This window comes from Microcaecilia unicolor, chromosome 1, assembly GCF_901765095.1.
Source record: "Microcaecilia unicolor chromosome 1, aMicUni1.1, whole genome shotgun sequence".
Classification (NCBI taxonomy): Eukaryota; Metazoa; Chordata; class Amphibia; order Gymnophiona; family Siphonopidae; genus Microcaecilia; species Microcaecilia unicolor.
Window position 1 is genome coordinate 766,041,892 of NC_044031.1, and position 20,819 is coordinate 766,062,710.

A 20,819-nucleotide genomic window follows, 5' to 3' on the forward strand; every position below is an offset into this window, starting at 1 on the left:
AGATCGGGCGCAGGAGCGAAGGTAACGGATGCAAGGGGTCAGCCAGGGCTGGGGATTAGTACGCTTTGTGGGACGGGAGGTGGATGGAGCGAGGGTGTCCAGAGCAGAGGAGAGAGTGGCATTGTAAGCGGAGACAGCCTTGTCGACAGACTCGGAGGACATGATGGAGGGGAGGAGATTAGAAATATTGGAGGATAGGGTGGGAGGGTCAATAGCCTGGAGATTCCTGGAGGTAGTGGTTAAAGTTGGACGGGGCTGAGGGGGGGGGGGTGAAGAAGTGAGAAGGTGATTAGGTGATGATCGGAGAGAGGAAGAGCTGAAATGTGGAAATTGGAGGGAGAGCCGGAAGAGGAGAGGACGAGGTCAAGACAGTGGCCGTCTCGGTGAGTAGGGGTGGTGGAGCAAAACTGGAGGTTGAAGGAGGATGTTAGAGTGAGGAACTGAGAAGCGTGAGGGTCGGACTGGTCATCAATGTGTATGTTAAAGTCTCTGAGAATGAGGGACGGAGATGAGGGTTCAAGAAAGACGGAAGGCCAGGCATCGAAGTCGGTGAGGAAGGAAGAGAGGGATTTATTAGGGGGGCGGTAAATGACTGCCACTCTGAGTGTTAATGGGTAGAATAGCCGGATGGAGTGAGCTTCAAAGGATGAGAAGCAGTGAGACTGCAGTAGGAGGAGGGGTTGGAAACTACAGGAGGGCGAGAGTAGTAGCCCGACGCCTCCACCGCGGCCAGCTGGGTGGGGAGTGTGGGAGAGGAGATAACCTCCATGACAAAGGGCCGCGACTGAGGCAGAGTCGTCAGGGGAGAGCCAGGTTTCAGTTAGGGCGAGCAGTTGAAGGGAACGAGAGATGAAGAGATCGTGGGTGAAGGGCAGTTTGTTGCAGACCGAGTGGGCATTCCACAAGGCACATGAGAAGGGGAGGGAAGAGGGGGGGAGGAGGGGAATAGAAACGAGATTGGAGACATCACGGAATCGTGTTTTTCATGCACAATGGGGGTTGAAGAGAGGGAAGGTTATATAGGGTCCAATACGATCTTTGGTTTTGCTGTGTTGCAGAGTGTAGGCATTTATGTTGGGTCGGTAGAATATGCCTTTTTGAACAGGTTGAACAGTTTTCAGTGATTCCTGAAGTTTAGATGGTCATAGATTGTTTTCACAGCTTTTGGCAGTGCGTTCCATAGTTGTGTGCTTATATAGGGGAAGCTGGATGCATAGGTTGCTTTGTATTTGAGTCCTTTGCAGTTTGGGTAGTGGAGGTTTTGGTATGTTCGTGATGATCTGATTTTGTTTCTGGTTAGTAGATCTATGAGGTCTGTTGTATCCTGGGACTTCGCCGTAGATTATCTTGTGGACCAGGGTGCAGATTTTGAAGGAAATACGTTCTTTGATTGGGAGCCAATGCAGTTTTTCTCGGAGGGGTTTGGCACTTTCGAATCGTGTTTTACTGAATATCAGCCTGGCTGCTGTGTTTTGGGCGGTCTGGAGTTTTTTTGTGAGTTGTTCTTTACATCCCACATAGACAGAGTTTGTCCCTTCTTTGTTAAACACTTCTGAGAAAACAACTTTTAAAAATAATTTCCATATCATCAAGCTGATCAATCCATAGACTGGTGGGTTGTGTCCATCTACCAGCAGGTGGAGATAGCAAACTTTTGCCTCCCTATATGTGGTCATGTGCTGCCGGAAACTCCTCAGTATGTTCTCTATCTCAGCAGGTGGTGGTCACACACAGCAGCAGCTCTGGCTAGGCCTCCAAGCCTAATCCTTAGGTTTTGTTGAGGCCTGGGGTTGAGGGCTCTTTTGAGCAAGTGCAAACCTGGTGGTGCCAGGTCCCTCCTTTTCTCCCCCCTCCCGCTGGCTCCGTTTAAAAAAAAAAAAAAAAAATTTTAAACGTCTTTAAAGGCGTTTAATTCGACGTTTCTTTAAACGTTCATTGCAGCTACTCACTGGGACACCAGTTCGTTACAGCTCGGAGCGGCAAGCAGGTAATTTTACCTTTTTATAGCGGGCAGGGGGTTCCCCGATTCTTCTCCTCGTGGCATATGGCGTCGGAGGGCGAGGGCGCAAAGGGTCGCTCCCTGGATCGCTGGAGCGCTTCTAGAGGGGATGCGGGGGTTTTACAACCTGATTCGCCCTTGATGGGTGACAGTTTAGTGACCGATGAATGTCCCGGTTGTTCCTCCGGCGTGGCGGTTTTTTCCCGCCATAAACGCCCATCCCCCGCTCCTCGCCTCCGCCATCTTGGCCGGCCACGCGGCTCGGACGGCTTCTTCGTGGGCCGCCCTTGAGGTTGGAGACATTAATGCCATGAACGCCCTTAATTTGGGCGACGGCACAAAGCGGCTAAAGTTAAGCGCCGTTCTTCCCGCGCGGCTCCTTCGCGGAGTTTCGCGCCGGACGCCATTTTGGATGCGCAGCATGTCTCTCCCCCGCTATTGCGAGCGCCGGTTGAGAGTGCGTCTAGGGCTGTTGCCCAGGCTGCGGAAGTGCACAGTCTGGGGGGTTTCTCCCCCGAGTTTGTTTTGCTGCTGCATCAGGCTTTCCTCATGCAAAACGCTGCCCCTGCTCCCTCTTCTGATAAAGAGGTTGAGGTTCCCAGAGGTAAACGCCCTCGGGTTGATTTCCAGGCCTTGGAGGACTTTGTCTCCTCCGATGTAGATGAGGGCAGCGTGTCTGAGGTCTCCCAACGGTCCTTTGCGGATTCCTTGGAGGAGATAGATCCCCGCTCGGATGGAGCGGATGACCCCTCTGCAGCGCGGCTTTTTAGCCCAGAGGATTTGCCCAACCTGTTGTTGCAGGCCATGGACACTTTGAAGATTTCCTCTCCGGAGGACGTCTCTCCCTCAGCCCCTGTTGGCTCTGCCATTATGCTGGGGACGAAGCGCCCGCCTAGATCCTTCCACGTGCATGATGCCATGCACACCTTAATTGCGGCTCAATGGGATGTCCCGGAAACGAGCCTTAAAGTGGCTAGGGCTATGTCCCGCCTCTATCCTTTGGCTGTGAGTGAACGTGAGGCCTATCTGTGGCCTACCGTGGATTCTTTAATCACTGCGGTGACTAAGAAACGGCGTTGCCGGTGGAAGGTGGCACGGCCCTAAAGGACGCCCAAGACAGAAGATTGGAGGCGGCCTTAAGGTCGTCCTTTGAGGCAGCTGCTTTAAGTTTGCAGGCCTCAGTTTGCGGCTCCTATGTGGCCAGGGCGTGCCTGACTATGGTGCAGCGGGCTTCCCCCTCGGATCTTTCCTTGAGGGCTGATTGGCCGGCCCTGGAATCGGGCTTAGCCTATTTGGCAGCCTTGCTGTATGATGTCTTGAGAGCCTCAGCTAAAGGCATGGCTCAGACAGTCTCTGCGCGGCGGTGGCTTTGGCTGAAACATTGGTCTGCTGACCACGCCTCTAAATCCCGCCTGGCTAGATTGCCTTTTAAAGGCAAGCTGCTCTTTGGGGTCGAGCTGGACAAAATCGTGACCGATCAAAAAACGGCACGTCTAAGGGCAAGAAATTACCAGAGGTCAGGGCTCGGGCTAGTACTCGTCCCGGTACCTCCAGAGGACGGTTGCTGGAAGCCCGTCGGTACCGCCCGGGCAAGTCGGGTTCCTCTGCCCCCTCTTCCTTCAAGAGGAATTCTCCCCCAAGCAGCATTCCTTTCGCAGAGACCGCCGTCCCGGAGGTGCTCCCTCCGGTCCTCCCCCAGGGTCTCGTACCCAATGACGGGGCCTTGGTCCACGCCCCAGTGCAGATTGGAGGACGGCTGTCCTCGTTTCTGGGCGAGTGGACCACTATAACTTCAGACGCGTGGGTGCTGGAAGTCATCAGAGACGGCTACAAGCTAGAGTTCTGCCAACCCTTAAGAGACGGGTTTGTACTCTCTCCCTGCAAGTCTCCGGTCAAGCTGTGGCAGTGCAGCAGACCTTGGACAACCTGATCCGCCTGGGTGCTGTCGTTCCGGTGCCAAAAAATCAGATTGGCAAGGGACGTTACTCCATTTTCTTTGTGGTTCCAAAGAAAGGAGGTTCTGTCCGGCCTATCCTCGACCTCAAAGGGGTCAATCGGGCCTGGAAAGTGAGGCACTTTCGCATGGAGACTCTCCGCTCTGTTATAGCGGCAGTGAAGGCAGGAGAGTTCTTGGCTTCCTTGGACATCAAGGAAGCGTACCTGCATATTCCCATCTGGCCTCCTCTCCAACGCTTTCTGCGTTTTACAGTCCTGAGACGACACTTCCAGTTCAGAGCCCTCCCTTTCGGGTTGGCTACTGCTCCGCGGACCTTTTCCAAAGTAATGGGGGTCATAGCGGCCTTCCTGCTAAAGGAAGGAGTACAAGTCCATCCTTATCTGGACGACTGGTTGATCCGAGCCCCCTCTTATGCAGAGTGCGGCAAAGCTATGGACCGGGTAGTTGCTCTTGTGAGCTCCCTGGGATGGATCATCAACTGGAAGAAGAGCCAGCTGCGCCCGACTCAGTCCCTGGAGTATCTGGGAGTTCGATTCGACACCCAAGTGGGCAGAGTGTTCCTGCCAGACAATCGGAGTGTCAAGCTTCAGGCTCAGGTGGACTAGTTCCTAGTAGCCTCTCCTATTCGGGCTTGGGACTACGTGCAGCTGTTGGGCTCTATGACGGCCACGATGGAAGTAGTGCCCTGGGCCAGGGCTCATATGAGACCACTACAGCTATCTCTGCTGCTGCGCTGGACTCCGATGTCGGAGGATTATGCTGTGCGCCTTCCCGTGGACCCAGCAGTGCGCAAGGCGCTGAGCTGGTGGACGCAGACAGACAAGGTGTCTGCAGGATTGCCTCTGGTGACCCCGGAGTGGATTGTCGTCACGACAGACGCCTCTTTGATGGGCTGGGGAGCCCACTGCTTGGGAAGGACAGCGCAGGGGCTCAAGTCTCCTGCAGAGGCAAGTGGTCTATCAACCTCCTGGAACTCAGAGCCATTCGGTTGGTCTTATTGGAGTTCATCCCGGTACTGGTGTTGTAGCCTGTACGGGTCCTGTCGGACAATGCCACGGCTGTGGCCTATATCAACCGCCAGGGAGGTACCAAGAGCGCCCCTCTAGCCAAGGAGACTATGAGTCTTTGCCAGTGGGCGGAAGCGAACCTGGAGCAGCTTTCAGCGGCCCACATTGCCGGAGTCATGAATGTCAAGGCGGACTTTCTCAGTCGCCATACCTTGGAGCCCGGAGAGTGGCAACGATCTGCTCAGGCGTTCTTGGACATCACGAAGCGCTGGGGCCAGCCGAGCCTAGATCTGATGGCGTCATCGGCCAATTGCCAAGTGCCGCGCTTTTTCAGCAGAGGACGGGACCCTCGATCCCTGGGAGTAGATGCTCTTCTCCAACAGTGGCCGACACAAGAGCTCCTCTATGTGTTCCCGCCCTGGCCCATGTTGGGCAGGGTGCTAGACCGGGTGGCAAAGCATCCCGGCAGGGTAATCCTGGTGGGTCCGGATTGGCCCAGACGTCCCTGGTATGCGGACTTGATCAGGCTCTCAGTCGACGATCCTCTGCGGCTGTCAGTGGAGCAGGGCCTGTTACATCAGGGTCCCGTGGTGATGGAGGATTCCTCTCCCCTTGGTCTTACGGCCTGGCTATTGAGCGGCAGCGTCTGAGGAAGAAGGGCTTCTCAGACAAGGTCATCGCCACTATGCTGAGAGCGAGGAAGCGCTCTACTTCTACTGCTTACGCCAGGGTTTGGCGTATCTTTGCAGCATGGTGTGAAGCAGGCTCACTTTCTCCCTTCACTGCTCCAATTTCTTCAGTGTTGGCGTTCCTGCAAGAAGGTCTGGAGAAAGGCCTGTCGCTCAGTTCCCTTAAAGTCCAGGTAGCGGCTCTGGCTTGCTTCAGGGACCGCCTGAAGGGTGCTTCCCTGGCTTCGCAGCCAGATGTGGTGCGCTTTCTCAAGGGAGTTAATCACCTGCGCCCTCCTCTGCACTCAGTGGTGCCTGCGTGGAATCTCAACCTGGTGCTAAGAGCGTTGCAGAAGCCGCCTTTTGAACCCTTGTCGAGGGCATCTCTGAAAGACCTGACGTTGAAAGCAGTCTTTTTGGTGGCTATCACTTCAGCCAGAAGAGTTTCCGAGCTCCAGGCGCTCTCATGTCGAGAGCCTTTTCTGCAGTTCACTGAGGCAGGAGTGACTATTCGCACAGTGCCTTCCTTCCTGCCCAAGATTGTTTCTCACTTCCATGTGAATCAGCAGCTCTGTCTCCCTTCCTTTCGTAGGGAGGACTACCCAGAGGAGTACTCCGCTCTTGAATATCTGGATGTGAGACGAGTCATCATCAGATACTTGGAAGTGACCAATGATTTCCGGAAATCGGATCATCTGTTTGTCCTGTTTGCAGGTCCTCGTAAGGGTCTGCAGGCTGCTAAGCCTACAGTGGCAAGATGGGTCAAGGAAGCCATTGCAGCGGCTTATGTGGCCGCGGGGAAGGTGCCGCCTATCCAGCTGAAGGCTCACTCCACGAGAGCTCAGGCGGCCTCGTTGGCAGAGGCCGGATCCGTCTCCTTGGAAGAGATATGCAAGGCGGCAACGGGGGCTTCGGCTCATACATTCTCCAAGCATTACCGTTTGACTGTGGCTGCACGGGCGGAGGCCCGGTTTGGAGCTTCAGTGTTGAGGTCAGGGATTTCTATGTCCCGCCCTGGGTGAGTACTGCTTCGGTACATCCCACCAGTCTATGGATTGATCAGCTTGATGATATGGAAGGTAAAATTATGTATAATCATACCTGATAATTTTCTTTCCATTAATCATAGCTGATCAATCCATAGCCCCTCCCAGATATCTGTACTGTTTATATTCTGGTTGAATTTTAGGTTCAAGTTTAGCCTTCAGTTACTTCAGGAGGACTTCGTGTTCAAGTTCTTCTTTCACTTGGATTCTTCAAGAGTTGAGACGAGTTTGTGTTACAGTGAGCTGCTGCATTCCTCTCCCCTCCGTTTTACGGGGCTGGATTGAGACATAAATTCTGCCGGCACTCCCTCCCGCTTCGTGCGGCTGTAGGGCAGCTTTGTACCCCTCCCGCTTCGGCGGTGTTAGGGTCAGTCAGCTCCTCCCGCGGTTGCGGTTGCAGGTTAAGCCAGATCCCCCCGCATCGGCGGGTGTGGTGTCCCTCCCCCGCTCCGCGGGGATGAGCTGGACGGATTCCCCTCCCCCACTTGTGTGGGGATGAGCTGGGTTAATTCCCCTCCCCCGTTTCGGCGGTGGTGAGCTGGGCAGAGTGTCCCTTCGTGGGTGTAATTCTCTAAGTGCTGAGTCCTGCGGATGGAGCTTTGATATCGACATACTGAGGAGTTTCCGGCAGCACATGACCACATATAGGGAGGCAAAAGTTTGCTCTCTATCTCCACCTGCTGGTAGATGGACACAACCCACCAGTCTATGGATTGATCAGCTATGATTAATGGAAAGAAAATTATCAGGTATGATTATACATAATTTTACCTTACTGGGCATGTTCCTGACACTGTATTCCCAGTTGATTTTTGACTTCCTACTGGACAAAAAGTATTTAATTTCATTAGTTTTTTGGGTTTTTTTAAATTGTATTTTATTGTTCCCTATTTTGGCCATCTGCATTTTCTTGTCACCTGGAAGGAAAGTTCTCAATGTTGTCTGGATCCTTCACTACTGCTTGAGTGGCAGTAGAGTTTGCCCTTTGCAATTAGACACTCTTCAGTCTGGGAGGTCAGTCTGTGAAATACCCACATCCCATGGAAAGGAGACCAAGTACTATTTCCTTTGTTTTTTGGACCTGGCAGTTTCTGCCATTAGGCTTCCAGCTCAATTAGGACTGGGCTTACTGTACCAAGTACCTTCATTCAAAACTAGCCTGGAATTTCCTCCAGTTTAAAACCCTTCCCACTTCTGAGCTAACCGTTCCAGCAATAGACCTGCTCCAGGCAAAGACTCCTATAGGAGCCCAGTGCAAAAAAACCTCTTCTGTTAGAAATATAACCAAAAGATTTGATATAATAAGCCAAGAAAATAGCATATGAAATTCACAAGCCCAATGTATTGATTTTATATTTACTGAATGACATTTATTATCAAAGAGATGCTACAAGATGTTGACATTGAATTGAACGTTTGTATTTATATATAGCATGATTCATGGTTTTTGGGTCTTTCCTCAAATTGTGAATGAAAGCGGAAACTGCATTGTGTCCTCAAACCTTCAGTGGTGACCCACATTTCCCCTGAGTCACAACCAAAGTCTTACGTGGTTGCAAAAGCAATAGTAATCTGAAAATACAGCACATACCACAGTTCCCTTCTATTGCTGATGTATCAGCCCAAAAACACCAGCTGCAGAGAGGAGAACTCTTGAAAATTACCCAATTCTATATGTAGGAAAAATTGTACATTTTTATGGAGTTCCCAAGATGGAGTCCGCTCAAATGAGACAAAACACACACATAGTTTTGGCTAGGAAAACAACCCATAGAAATAGCAAGTGTGTATTGTTGCAGTTCCTTTTTTTTTTCTTTCCAATTCTACAGAATGTTGGAAAGAAATTATACACATTGGACAGATATTCAGACCGCAGGAGGTAGCCGGGCCTGCCTCCCGAGGTAAACACTGAGCGCGGATATTCAGTGCTGGATCATTTATCCTGTTTATTTTTGGCTGGTTCCAACTTAAGTGGCCAAGCCAATATTCAGCTCTGGCCAGTTAAGTTTGAATTAGTCAAAGATATTCCAGGTAGTGACGCGGACATATTTGGCCATCAAACTTGGGTCCCCTGTTTACTAAGTCGCGTTATAGGCACGTTAGCGTCTTTAACGCGTGTTAACCATGTATGCGCCTGCAGTATCCCCTATACGCTCCTACACGGTTAGTGCATGCGCTAATTGTAGGTGCGTTAAAAATGCTAATGCGCCCTAGTAAACAGTGCCCTTGGCCAGTGATGCACTGAAAATTGACAGCCGGCTAAGTGCCATTCCTGGCCGGTTCGTAACGGTAACGGAATTCAAACATGCGTGGGATAAACATAAAGGAATCCTGTTCGGAAGGAATGGATCCTCAGAAGCTTAGCCGAGATTAGGTGGCAGAGCCGGTGCTGGGAGGCGGGGCTAGTGCTGGCCAGACTTCTATGGTCTGTGCCCTGAAAATGGCAGATACAAATTAAGGTAAGGTATACACAAAAAGTAGCACATATGAGTTTATCTTGTTGGGCAGACTGGATGGACCGTGCAGGTCTTTTTCTGCCGTCATCTGTGTTACTATGTTCCTGATTCTAATTTAGTCATTTTTCAATATTCCCAGGAGGGTTCAACATTGCATCAACTTAATGGAAAAATGGATGAGTGCTTACAAGCTTAAACTTAACACCAAAAAAAATCAAACTTTTTTTATGTTTTAATACTATTCCAGAGCAAATTCCCAAGACTATTACAAGTAATCAAATTGAATATAAGTTCTCTCTGGTTGTTAGGATTCTTGGAGTTCAAGTAGATAGTTCTATCTGTTTAGAAGTACAAGTTAATACATTAGTTAACAAATTTTTTTTCTTAATGAGAAAACTGCGAACTATCCAAAAAGTCTTTGAAGCAGATTAGTTTGAGCGTTTAGTCCACGCGTTACTGCTCTCATGTTTACACTACTGTAATTCAGTTTACTTAGGCTGTATGAAAGGGTTATTAAGGAGGCTCCGGACTGTGCAAGATATGGCAATATGATTAATTTTTGGTTTACCAAAATTTGACCGTGTCTTCCCATTTTATGCCAAACTTCATTGGTTACCAATTGAAGCCAGAGTGCTTTTTAAATTGGCTTGCTTTCTTTTAAAATTTTTACTACCTTCTAGAACTAGGACATGCGATAATGCCAACGTTTTCACTTTTTTCTTCAGTTAAGGCTAATCGAAGACATTTGCTCTTTGAGAATTCTTTGGCCATTAAAGCGGCCAGATTGTGGAAAGGTATCACTAGAATGTTTCCTTTTTCACAACTTTATCTTCTTTTTAGAAGGAGCATTAAGACTTTTCTATTTAAGAAATACTTGATGTAGACATCCTTGACTAATCGTTAGTATTTTGTGTAAGTCCCAGGGATTTACTACTACTACTACTACTTAGCATTTCTATAGTGCTGCCAGGGTTACGCAGCGCTGTACAAGTTTAAACATGGGGAAGGACAGTCCCTGCTCAAGAGAGCTTACAATCTAAAGGTAACAAGCTATGTAGTCAGTATAGGTATCATGAATGAGGAAGGTGGTTAGGCGCCAAAAGCAAGGGAGAAGAGATGGGCTTTGAGTAAGGGAGGGCGCATGGCGTATGGGCTCGGGAAGTCTGTTCCAGGCATAAGGTGATGCGAGGCAGAAGGGGCGGAGTCTGGAGTTAGCGGTGTTGGAGAAGGGTACAGATAGGAGTGATTTGTTCTGAGAGCGGAGGTTACGGGTGGGAACATACGGGGAGAGGAGGGTAGAGAGGTAATGGGGGGCTGCAGATTGAGTGCACTTGAAGGTCAATAGGAGAAGCTTGAATTGTATACGGTAGCGGATCAGGAGCCAGTGAAGCGACTTGAGGAGAGGGGTGATATGGGAGTATCGGTTCACGTGGTAGATAAGACGTGCGGCGGAATTTTGGACAGATTGAAGGGGGGATAGGTGGCTAAGCAGGAGGCCTTTAGATTGTAAGCTCTCTTGAGCAGGGTCTGTCCTTCCTCATGTTTAAACTTGTATAGCGCTGCGTAACCCTGGCAGCGCTATAGAAATGCTAAGTAGTAGTAGTAGTAGGATTTGTTGTGGTTTTCTTTGACATTTGTCACCCACTCAGAACTGAAAGGTGGTAGCAGGAAACAAGTCTAGATGTTAATGTTTCCTGTAGGATATACACATTCTGTTCCTTGAGTCTCTTCTCATACACCGTTTGGTCCAAACCCCATATCATTCTTATCACTTTTTTTGAACTGCCTCAAGTCTTTTTACATTCTTAGCAATATATGGCCTCCAGAACTAAACACAGTGCTCCAAGTGGGGCCTTACTAATGACTTGTACTCAGGCATCAACACCTCTTTTCTTCTGCTGGTTATACCTCTTTCTATGCAGCCTAGCATCCTTCTGGTTATGGCCACCGCCTTGTCACATGGTTTTGTTGCCTTGAGATCCTCAGACACCATCACCCCAAGGTCCCTCTCTTGTGTTGTGCTTATCAGTCTCTCACCTCCAATCTGGTGTGTCTTCTTTGGATTTCTACATCCTGAGTAGGTCTTATAATAAAATTCAGCTATCTCTATCCCGGAGGCCCTTAGTTCTTTTTTTGCTGTTGCATCTTAAGTGCATCACTTTGCACTTTTTCACATTCAGTTTCAACTGCCAGTCTTTAGATCATTCTTTTAATTTTTGCAGCTCTCTTCTTATGTTTTGTACTCCCTCCAGGGTATTCATTCTGTTTGTAATCATCATGTCATTCGCAAAAAGGCAAACGTTTCCTCCTAACCTTTTAACAATGTCGCTCACAAATATATTAAATAGAATTGACCCCAGCACCGATCACTGAGGCACTCCATTACTCATCTACCTTTCCTCTGAGCAGGTTCCATTTACCACCAATTTGCAATCCACTTTACCACTTTGGGTCCTAACTTCATACTGCACATTTTATTTAAGAGCCTCCTGTGAGGAACCGTATCAAAGGCTTTGCTGAAATCCAAGTAGATTACATCTAGCGCATGTCCTTTATCTAGTTCGCTGGTCAGCCAATCAAAGAAATCAGTCAGATGTGTTCGGCAGGATTTTCCTTTGCCTCAGATCTTGCAGCCCATTAGATTCTAGGAAGTGAAATATCCTTGCCTTCAGCAGAGTGTTCATTAGTTTTTGAACCACTGAAGTAAAGTTTGCCATCCTTTAGTTTCCCACATCTTCCCTGTCCCCACGTTTGTGAAGCGGGACTACAACCACTCTTCTCCAATCCCGTGGTACCTCTCCCGTCACCAAGGATCTATTAAATAAATCCTTAGGAGGTCCCACCAGGATTTCTCTGAGTTCCTTTTTTTTTCTTAAAAATTTTTAATGTTGGAGGAAGTGACGTCACCGACAAAGATGGAGGCATAAACGGTTAGCTCCAGCTCACCGCAATAAAAATAGCGTGAGTTCTCCCGCGGAGCGTGTCTTCCCGGTGCGATTTTGATCCAGGATGCATTCGGAATCGGTGGCGCTCCGGGAACCGATAAATATGCAGCCGGAACTTAGCCAATACGGCTTTAAAAGCGGAAAAACAGCTAACCGCATGGCGGGCCCGGAAACTCAACCTGAACAGGCTGGCAAGCACCTAGATGGCGATTTGCAGCAGAGCCCCTGTCTCTTTGGAGAAGACCCAGATCGAACAGCGGCGGACCCGCTCGGAGAGCTAAAAGAATGGTTATTAGAAATTCGAGCAGATGTAAAGGCGGTTCGAGCGGAGCTGGAAACGTTAGGCTCCGACCTCCGCGGTGAAATTAGAGAGCTGGGGAATCGGATGGAAGAGATGGAGTCCCGGGTGGAGGAGCACGCGGAGGAACTTGGATCGCTGGATCAGGCGCTTATGGAAGTCCGAACGGACCAGCAACAGTTGATTGACAAATTGGAAGACTTAGAAAATAGAAGTCGGAGGCAGAATCTGCGCTTCCGGGGTGTGCCCGAAACCCCGAAATATTCGGACAGTGAGGCAGTAGTGCAACAGGTGGTGTGTGCTATACTGAAAGAGACGGGCAGCCCAGTGGAAGCATCGGCAGTAGTGATCCAACGCGCTCACAGAATGCTGGGCCCAGCCCGGAATAATCTACCTAAAGACATTATAGCATGCTTTCAGGATTACAAATTAAAAGAGAAAGTGTTCCAGGCGGCCAGAAGTCTACAAAGTGTTAAATGGGACACACACCAGGTGGAAATTTATCAGGACCTGGCATTGGCCACTTTAAAACGCCGTGCGGAGCTGAAGCCCATAACAAAAAAGCTGCAGGAGATGGGAATTCGTTATCGCTGGAAACATCCCTTTGCACTAGCATTCTACAAGGAAGGCCGCATGCACCAAGCAAGATCCCTGGCGGAGGCTAGACTACTTCTTCCAGAATTACAACAAGAGCCCCCACCGGAAACCCCGGGGAAAACAAGGCGTGATAGAGCCTCAGCACCCCGCTCGAAATGGCAGCGAGTAGACAAAGGACAGAAGAGATTGCAACGCCAGCAGTCGGCTGGTCACCTTACATGACTGTGGGTAAGGGGGGCACAAATGCTGTGTTAATGTGTGTGGGGTCTTGACCCAATGAAAACTCAGAATGTAAAGCTCGCAAGAGCAATTTGGTTCCGGTTGGTAAAAAGTTCTGTGTTGACAGTTAGCGGGAGAACAATTGTTAGGTTGTTTAGTAGCATTAAGAGGGTGAGTGAAGAGGTGAGGTGCTTCCTCTAAGAGATACTCTTTCATATATGAGAGAGGATCTACATGAACATTGGGGGAGGGGGGGGCAGGGAGGGAGGGACAGGGTGAGGGTGGGAGGAGGGGGAGAAGATGGAAGAGGGGAATGATACAAGGAAAGGACAAGGTGGGAGAAGATACTGGGGCTGGCTCGGGGTGCCCGTGGGAAATGATAAAATGCAAGATATAACACTAGCGATCCTGAATGTCAGAGGCCTAAATGTGCCAATGAAACGACAACTCCTATTTCGGGAGTTGATCCGTTTAAAAATAGATATAGCCCTGATTCAGGAGACTCATTTAAAAAAACAACATGAGAGGCTCTGTAGGCATCACCAATATCCACATGTGTTCTTTGCATCGAATAGATCAGGCACCAAGAGTAGGGGGGTTATGATAGCACTTAACGACTCCCAGCCATGGCAGATTAAAAAGATCAGTAGAGACAAGGAAGGTCGATACATCTTATTAGTTATTCAGCTGGGAACACGGACTTACACCATAATTAATATCTATGCGCCCAATACAGATCATGGGGACTTTTTTCATCGATTAGATCAAATACTACTAGCACAGGGGGAAGGAATTATACTAGTGGGAGGAGATTTTAATGTAACTCCTAATCCTCATTTGGATAACTCCTCTACATCAATTCAATATGCTAAGCAGGGACGAGAGCTACTTCACACATTTATAGCTAGATGGCAGTTGAATGATCTGTGGAGGCAGGCTAACCCAACACAAAGAGATTACACATGCTTTTCCCAAGTGCATAACTCCTCCTCTTGTATCGATTTTTGGCTGGGAGATGCTGTAGCGATGGGCAGGGTTAAAGATCAACACATAGAGCCACGAACCTGGTCAGATCATAGCCCAGTTACCCTCGTTTTGCAAGGGCAGGAGGGAAAAAGAGAGGCCCCACAGTGGCGCTTGGATGATGCATTGCTGGCTGAGGTGACCCATGTACTACAACTTGAGAAAATAATCAAAGAATATATCCAATTTAACGATAATGGGGAAGTGACTCCAGGGGTGCTTTGGGAGAGCTTTAAGGCAGTGATGAGAGGCCAATTTATTGCGTTGAAAGCACATGTGAGACGGGAAAGATTCCAAATGGAAACATCAAGGCGCAATCAATTGGCGCAGGTGGAGAGATTAATCAGTAGACAGGGTAAGGGAGGTCCAGCGCGAACTCTGTTAGACCAAGCGCATAAATTAAGGCAGGAGATTAGAGAGCTTCAACTGGCGGATTTATCTGAGCAATTGCAAAAGGTGCGTCAGACACATTTTGAATTTGGCAATAAGGCCAGCAAGATACTGGCGCATAAATTAAAATTGCAAGCAAAAAGAGCTCATGTAACCCAGTTGAGGAGTGATAAGGGGGAACACATAACAGATTCTCAGGCCATACAAGAAACCTTTAAAGGCTTTTATGAAAAACTCTATACTCCAGATATTAGTCCAGAGGAAGTGGAGATAGAGGCCTTCTTGGATAGGAATATACTCCCCACACTGACGGAGGGTGCTAAGCTTCAACTTTCTAGACCGTTTGAGCTAGCAGAAGTCCTACAGGCAATAAAGGACTTAGCACCCAGTAAGGCACCTGGACCTGATGGATTTACGAATAAGTTCTATAAAACTTTTGGATCCCTGGTGGCTCCCTTACTGTTAAGGGTGTTTAATGATCTGGGGGAACAAAGATCTCTTCCAGAGACATGGCATCAGGCGAATATTATAGTTATCCCTAAACCAGGCAAGGATCCACAGATGTGCGGCTCTTATAGGCCAATCTCTCTTTTGGGGGTGGACTATAAGATCTTTACTGCAATTCTAGCATCCCGTCTCCAGCAATATCTACCACTATTAGTTCATGAAGATCAAGCGGGGTTCGTGCGGGCTCGACAAACATTTGATAATATTCGCAGAGCGCTTCACCTTATTCAAAATGCACAAATAAGACAACAACCATTATGTATCCTCTCTCTAGACGCAGAAAAGGCGTTTGACAGGGTGCATTGGCCATTCTTGTTTGCAACCCTGAAGAGGGTAGGTATCCCGGAAGGATTCATGCATTGGATACATCTATTATATCGAGCGCCCATGGCCTCGGTGAGGGTTAATGGGAGCCAGTCCACACCGTTTTTGCTAAGGAGAGGGACGCGACAGGGATGTGCCTTATCGCCACTCCTATTCGCATTGGTCGTGGAGCCCCTGGCGGCTTACATTAGATCACATCCTGACATACACGGGTTGAGAATGGGAACCATTGAAACACGGGTGCTATTATTTGCGGATGATATTCTCCTTACGTTAACAGACCCTGGTACGTCATTCCCAATTATAGGGGCGGCACTGCGGGACTTTGGATGGGTGGCCGGATTTAAGGTCAATATGGAGAAATCTGAGGTGCTGAATATCTCCATACCACTGAATCAAGTGACACGATTACGGGCTACTTTTCCCTTTAAATGGGCCTCCAGAAGTATTAAATACTTAGGGGTAAATATCACAAAGAGATTTGAGGACCTATATGCAGCCAATTTCCCTGCAAAGATACGGGAATTATTTTTAGAAATGGAGAGATGGGAGGGCTTAACAATTTCGTGGATGGGTAGGATAAATGCAATTAAAATGATCTTATTGCCGAAGATGCTATACTTGTTTATGGCGCTTCCCATTTCTATACCTGACAAGTTTCTTAAGGGGTTGCAACGTAGAGTATTCTCCTTCATTTGGAAAAGAAAACCACCACGGGTGCGAAGGTCGGTGATGCATCAGCCAAGGGTACATGGGGGTATGGGGGTGCCCTCGTTCATGCTCTATTACCAGGCGGCTCACCTTCGCATACTAGCAGAGTGGATGCAGAGTAATGGGAAGGCTTGGAAGGCTATGGAGCAGAGCTGGTGTGTCTCGCATCCCTTGCGAGTTATCCCTTGGCTAACTGACCGAGAGATCAAAGACATAATCAAACAAGAAATACCACCGATTATTAGATGGCCGCTCACAACTTGGAGTAATGTACGCAATCGATTTTTTCGAGGACGCACATATTTTTTGCACACCGCAATACGCCATGCACCAGGATTCATACCGGGATCCTTGGATTCATGATACAGAAGCTGGGAGCGGAGTGGCTTGAGGGAGCTGGGGCAGCTGTGGGAGGAGGGGGAAATAGTAACATTTACAGACATACAAGAGGACTACGGGATTCCAATGTCTAATGCATTTCAATATAGCCAGCTAAGGGATTACATTATGAGGAGAGCAAAGGAAGAGTTGAGTCTGGAGGAAACACAATTAGAGAAGGCTATGGCCGGAGGGGGAGGCAGAGGGGGAATCTCCAGACTATATAAAGCACTATTATTGCAAACACAGCCAATTCTACACTACACAAATAAGTGGGAGAAAATACTGGGGACCTCTTATGAATATCCAGTGTGGGAAAAAGTGTTTGTTTCGTTGCTTAAGGTGTCAATTTCTAATGCTCTTGTAGAAAATGGTTATAAAATATTGTATGGTTGGTACTATACACCACAGAGGCTAGCTCGAATGTTTAAGGGGAGGTCGGCTCTCTGTTGGCGTCAATGTGAAATGATAGGCGATATGGCTCATATATGGTGGGCCTGCCCTCACGCTCAGCAATACTGGACAAGAGTGGTGAGGTTGATTGGAAGTATAACAAAATCAAACTTTCCTATGTCTATGGACTTTTGCCTGTTGCATATGCGACCACAGGGGTCCAGAAAATATACATACCAACTGGCCACTCAGATATTGGTGGCTGGCAGATTGGTGCTAGCAGCGGCATGGAAACAACAAACTCTACCAGGACTTAAGACTATTATAAGAAAATTGGACTATATTTGCTTGATGTCTAAGTTAACGGCGATGCGACAGGGTCGCCTGGTGACATATCATCGAATATGGGACCCATATACTGAATGGTTGGCGCAGCCGGACCCTGCCTTGACAGTCACTTAATAGGAGGGGGGGGAGGGAGGGGGGGGGAGGGGGTATGGGATGAACAGGGGGGATTATAGAATATTAGGAACATAACAAAATTTATGTTGATATTGAAGAGTGCAATGGAGACACTGTTTGTTCATAAATTTTCAATGTGCGATTTGTGTATGTTTAATAAATATAAATAAACATTAAAAAAAAAAAAAAATTTTAATGTTCACTACAAGAACAGCAAATGAAAGAAAAAATATTTACAGATATTCGAGAAAACAATATAATTCCAAAAGGAGTATACAAAGCAATTTAAATCTATTTTATTTGATATACTGCCAATCGCTATAAGGCAGCTAAGCGGTTAACAATAAAAGCTCAAGAGGAGCATGAATAAAGAAACAAAAGAGAAGAAAAAGAAATGTAGCCCAAATTAAGGGGAGAAAAAAGGGAATAGAATTAGGAAATCTTCACTGACCTGATGAAGAAAGGATAACTCTTGATAGCTTGTCACATATATGTTAAGTTAGCTCTGCAGATGCTCCTCCTCTCACCTCTCACGTCACTGCCCCTGGAATAGGATCCTGGAGGAGCGCAGCAACGTGAGAGGCGAGAGAAGGAGTGGCTGCAGAGCCGACAGCCAATGCCGCGCTTGCTTTTTAACAACATTTATGGCTCTTTTTCTTTTGTAGCGGCCACTGTTGCTCAACAGGAGAAGCAGCAGCGGCCAGAAATGGGAGCTGGCGCCGCGTGTTTCGCGGGAGACTTGGCAGGTCTGTGAGTTGGGTGGGCGGGCCTGGAGGGAAAGTGGCTGGGCCTGGGCCCATCCAGTCCCGCCCGTGGCTACACCCCTGGAGGAAAGGAGGGACGACGACACCCTCATGCGTGTGCTGTCGCGTTCCGTTGCCTAGCAACACTGCAGTGTTCTCTTCCAGTGGTTGGTCGCTGCTGCGTTTGACGTACCCGGAAGTATCAATTCAGGAGAAGGAGCCTTACAGAGTTCACGAATGCTTCAGGCTTCACTGCAACGGAGTCAGCTTCAGAACGTTGGAGGTGCATTTTATTATATAGGATTAACCCTGTGAAAGGTGTCACAACTTAGAAATGATCTGGTTTTCTCCAGGATCCTGCAGCTACTAGACTTCAGCACTACAGACGAGAAGTTATTCTCATTTCAGAAAACAATATATATTGCTCTTTCTCAGATAGAAACAAGGTATTTTCTTTGATTTTTGGATAATTGGTCAGTTTTTTGGCATAGCTACTCATTGTCATTCTGCCATATTTAATTGTTATTTTAATTAGTTTATATGAGGGAGGGGTCCAGCTCAGCATTTTTCTCTTGCTCTGTCCAACTCATTTGGAATCTGGTGTCAGGAGCTTCAGTCACACTACCCGGGGATTTTTTTCCCCCTATTTTATATTTCTCTCCACCACAAATTTACTCAGGGTTCCTTTTACTAAGCTGCGGCAAAAGGGGGCCTGCGCTAGCGTCTGCGTGTGCTTTTGACGCGTGCCAAGGCCCCCTTTTACTGCAACTGGTAAAAGGGTAGTCTTTCTTTTCTGTAGGAAATGACCTTGCAGCAAGTAAAGCACTTGCCACGCAGCTATTTCGGGGGGGGGGATCCCTTACTGCCACCATTGAGGTGGCAGTAAGGGCTCCCGCAGTAACCAGACAGCACACAGCACTGCCCAATTACTGCTGGGTACATACCAGCACTACAAAAATAACTATATTTTTCTAGCGCCAGATATGACGGTGTGCTGGGTGTGGGAAGTACAGCTGGGCTGCTGTGGTAGCCTTGCGGTACTTCCTGTTTAGCAAGTGGTAACAGGGCCGCCAAGAGGGGGGGCAGGGGGGACAAAATTCCCCGGGCCTCCAAGGTGGGCCTGGCGCCGGGGTCAGGCCGCTGGCGCTGCAGTTCCCGGTCTCACCTGCCTGCCTCCTCAGCTCTGGGCCCCCTGTATTCGAAGCGGCAGTCACAGATCGCCTCTCTTCTGGCCTTCCCTCCCTGTGTCCCGCCCTCGCGGAAACCAGAAGTTACATCAGACGAGAGCGGGACACAGGGAGGGAAGGCCAGAAGAGAGGCAATCTGCGACTGCCGCCTTGAATGCAGGGGGCCCGGAGCCGTGGAGGCAGGCAGGTGAGACTGCGGACTGCAGCGGCGGGGGTGTGGAGGCGGGGTGGCCGGGCCTGGCCTAGTCTCTCGGCAGCCCTGAGTGGTAAGCTTGCGTTGGGCTTACCGCCGCTTTGTAAAAGGGTCCCTCAGTTGGATCCTTACAACAACCATCATATAGCCTTGTATCCTTTGGGACTTTACAATTACAGGCCTTGACTCTGACCATATAGGTGTTATGCTTTAAGTGGTTGCTATAGCTCTTCCCCCTTGGAACTGTGGCCGCTGCCTTCAAAGCATCCCCAGTCCTGGCCAGCTTCTAGAGCTGGTCAGAAGTGGAAGCCCTGATCCAGTAATCAACTAGGGACCACAATAGTATTTAGTATCTATGCTATGAGTGTGGCCTAATTAGCTCACTGTTTTTTATAAGTACCCTCTGATTCCAAATAGTTTGTTACCTATGTTGAAAATGTATAGCTAGTACATAAAGCTGCTTTGGGGATGATGTTATAAAGGGCAAAGCCTGACAACTCTGCCAGATAGATAACTATGAGTCCAGGACAAATGGCAGCACATTCACAAGGGCTAGGACAGAAAATATGAAAGATTTTTCTTTTAGAGCTTCTAAAGCTGTTGCCTTCTGTTTTCTTTTGTTTTCTCGAAGACTTGCAGCCTGTTACATACTGTGAACCTGCTTTCTGGTGTTCCATTTCCTACTATGAGCTGAACCAGCGGGTGGGAGAGATATTTCATGCCTCTCAGCCTTCCATGACAGTGGACGGCTTCACCGATCCTTCCAACTCGGAACGCTTTTGCTTGGGCTTACTGTCCAACGTGAATCGGAACGCAGCAGTGGAGCTGACAAGACGGCATATTGGTAAGACTGGCATCAGGCGTTTAATCCAAGCTCTTATCGATCACGTAAGATTTACAACATAATTGGTTACGTTTTAGGCACTTCTTAAATTTTTTTTTTTCTTAGCACTACGTATATAATTCACTGGTAGGATTCAGTTCTCCTCATGGAAGTAGAGTACAGATTTCAAAGCCTTTCATTAGCTGTAGTAACTTCACAGTCTAATTGGCAACCATCTTTCAGTTTCATTTGGTTGAGTTCCTGAGGTGTCTGTGGGTAACTCTATCTAGAATTTCATGGCAGAAGCAAAACTTTTCTTTTTAAACAAGAAGTAGGGCATGATTTGAAAGCAAATAAATTTGTCCTGATTGCTAGTTTAGAGAAGCTACTTTAAGTCTTTGGTTGTTAAAGAGATTGGGGCCGATATTCAGTGGGAGGCTGGTCGGCTAAGTCCTGCAGTCGATGCTGAGGGTCAATATTCAATGCTGGGTCA

General features: G+C 48.4%; 1 protein-coding gene across 1 annotated transcript in view; it reads left to right on the plus strand.

Moving 5' to 3' along the window:
• Positions 1-20,819, plus strand: part of SMAD3 (SMAD family member 3) — a 205,110-nt gene that overhangs the window by 143,730 nt on the left and 40,561 nt on the right. Inside the window, exon 6 of the mRNA XM_030189793.1 lies at positions 20,135-20,347. Coding sequence (XP_030045653.1) covers positions 20,135-20,347 — 213 coding nt within the window. The remainder of the gene's footprint in view (positions 1-20,134; positions 20,348-20,819) is intronic.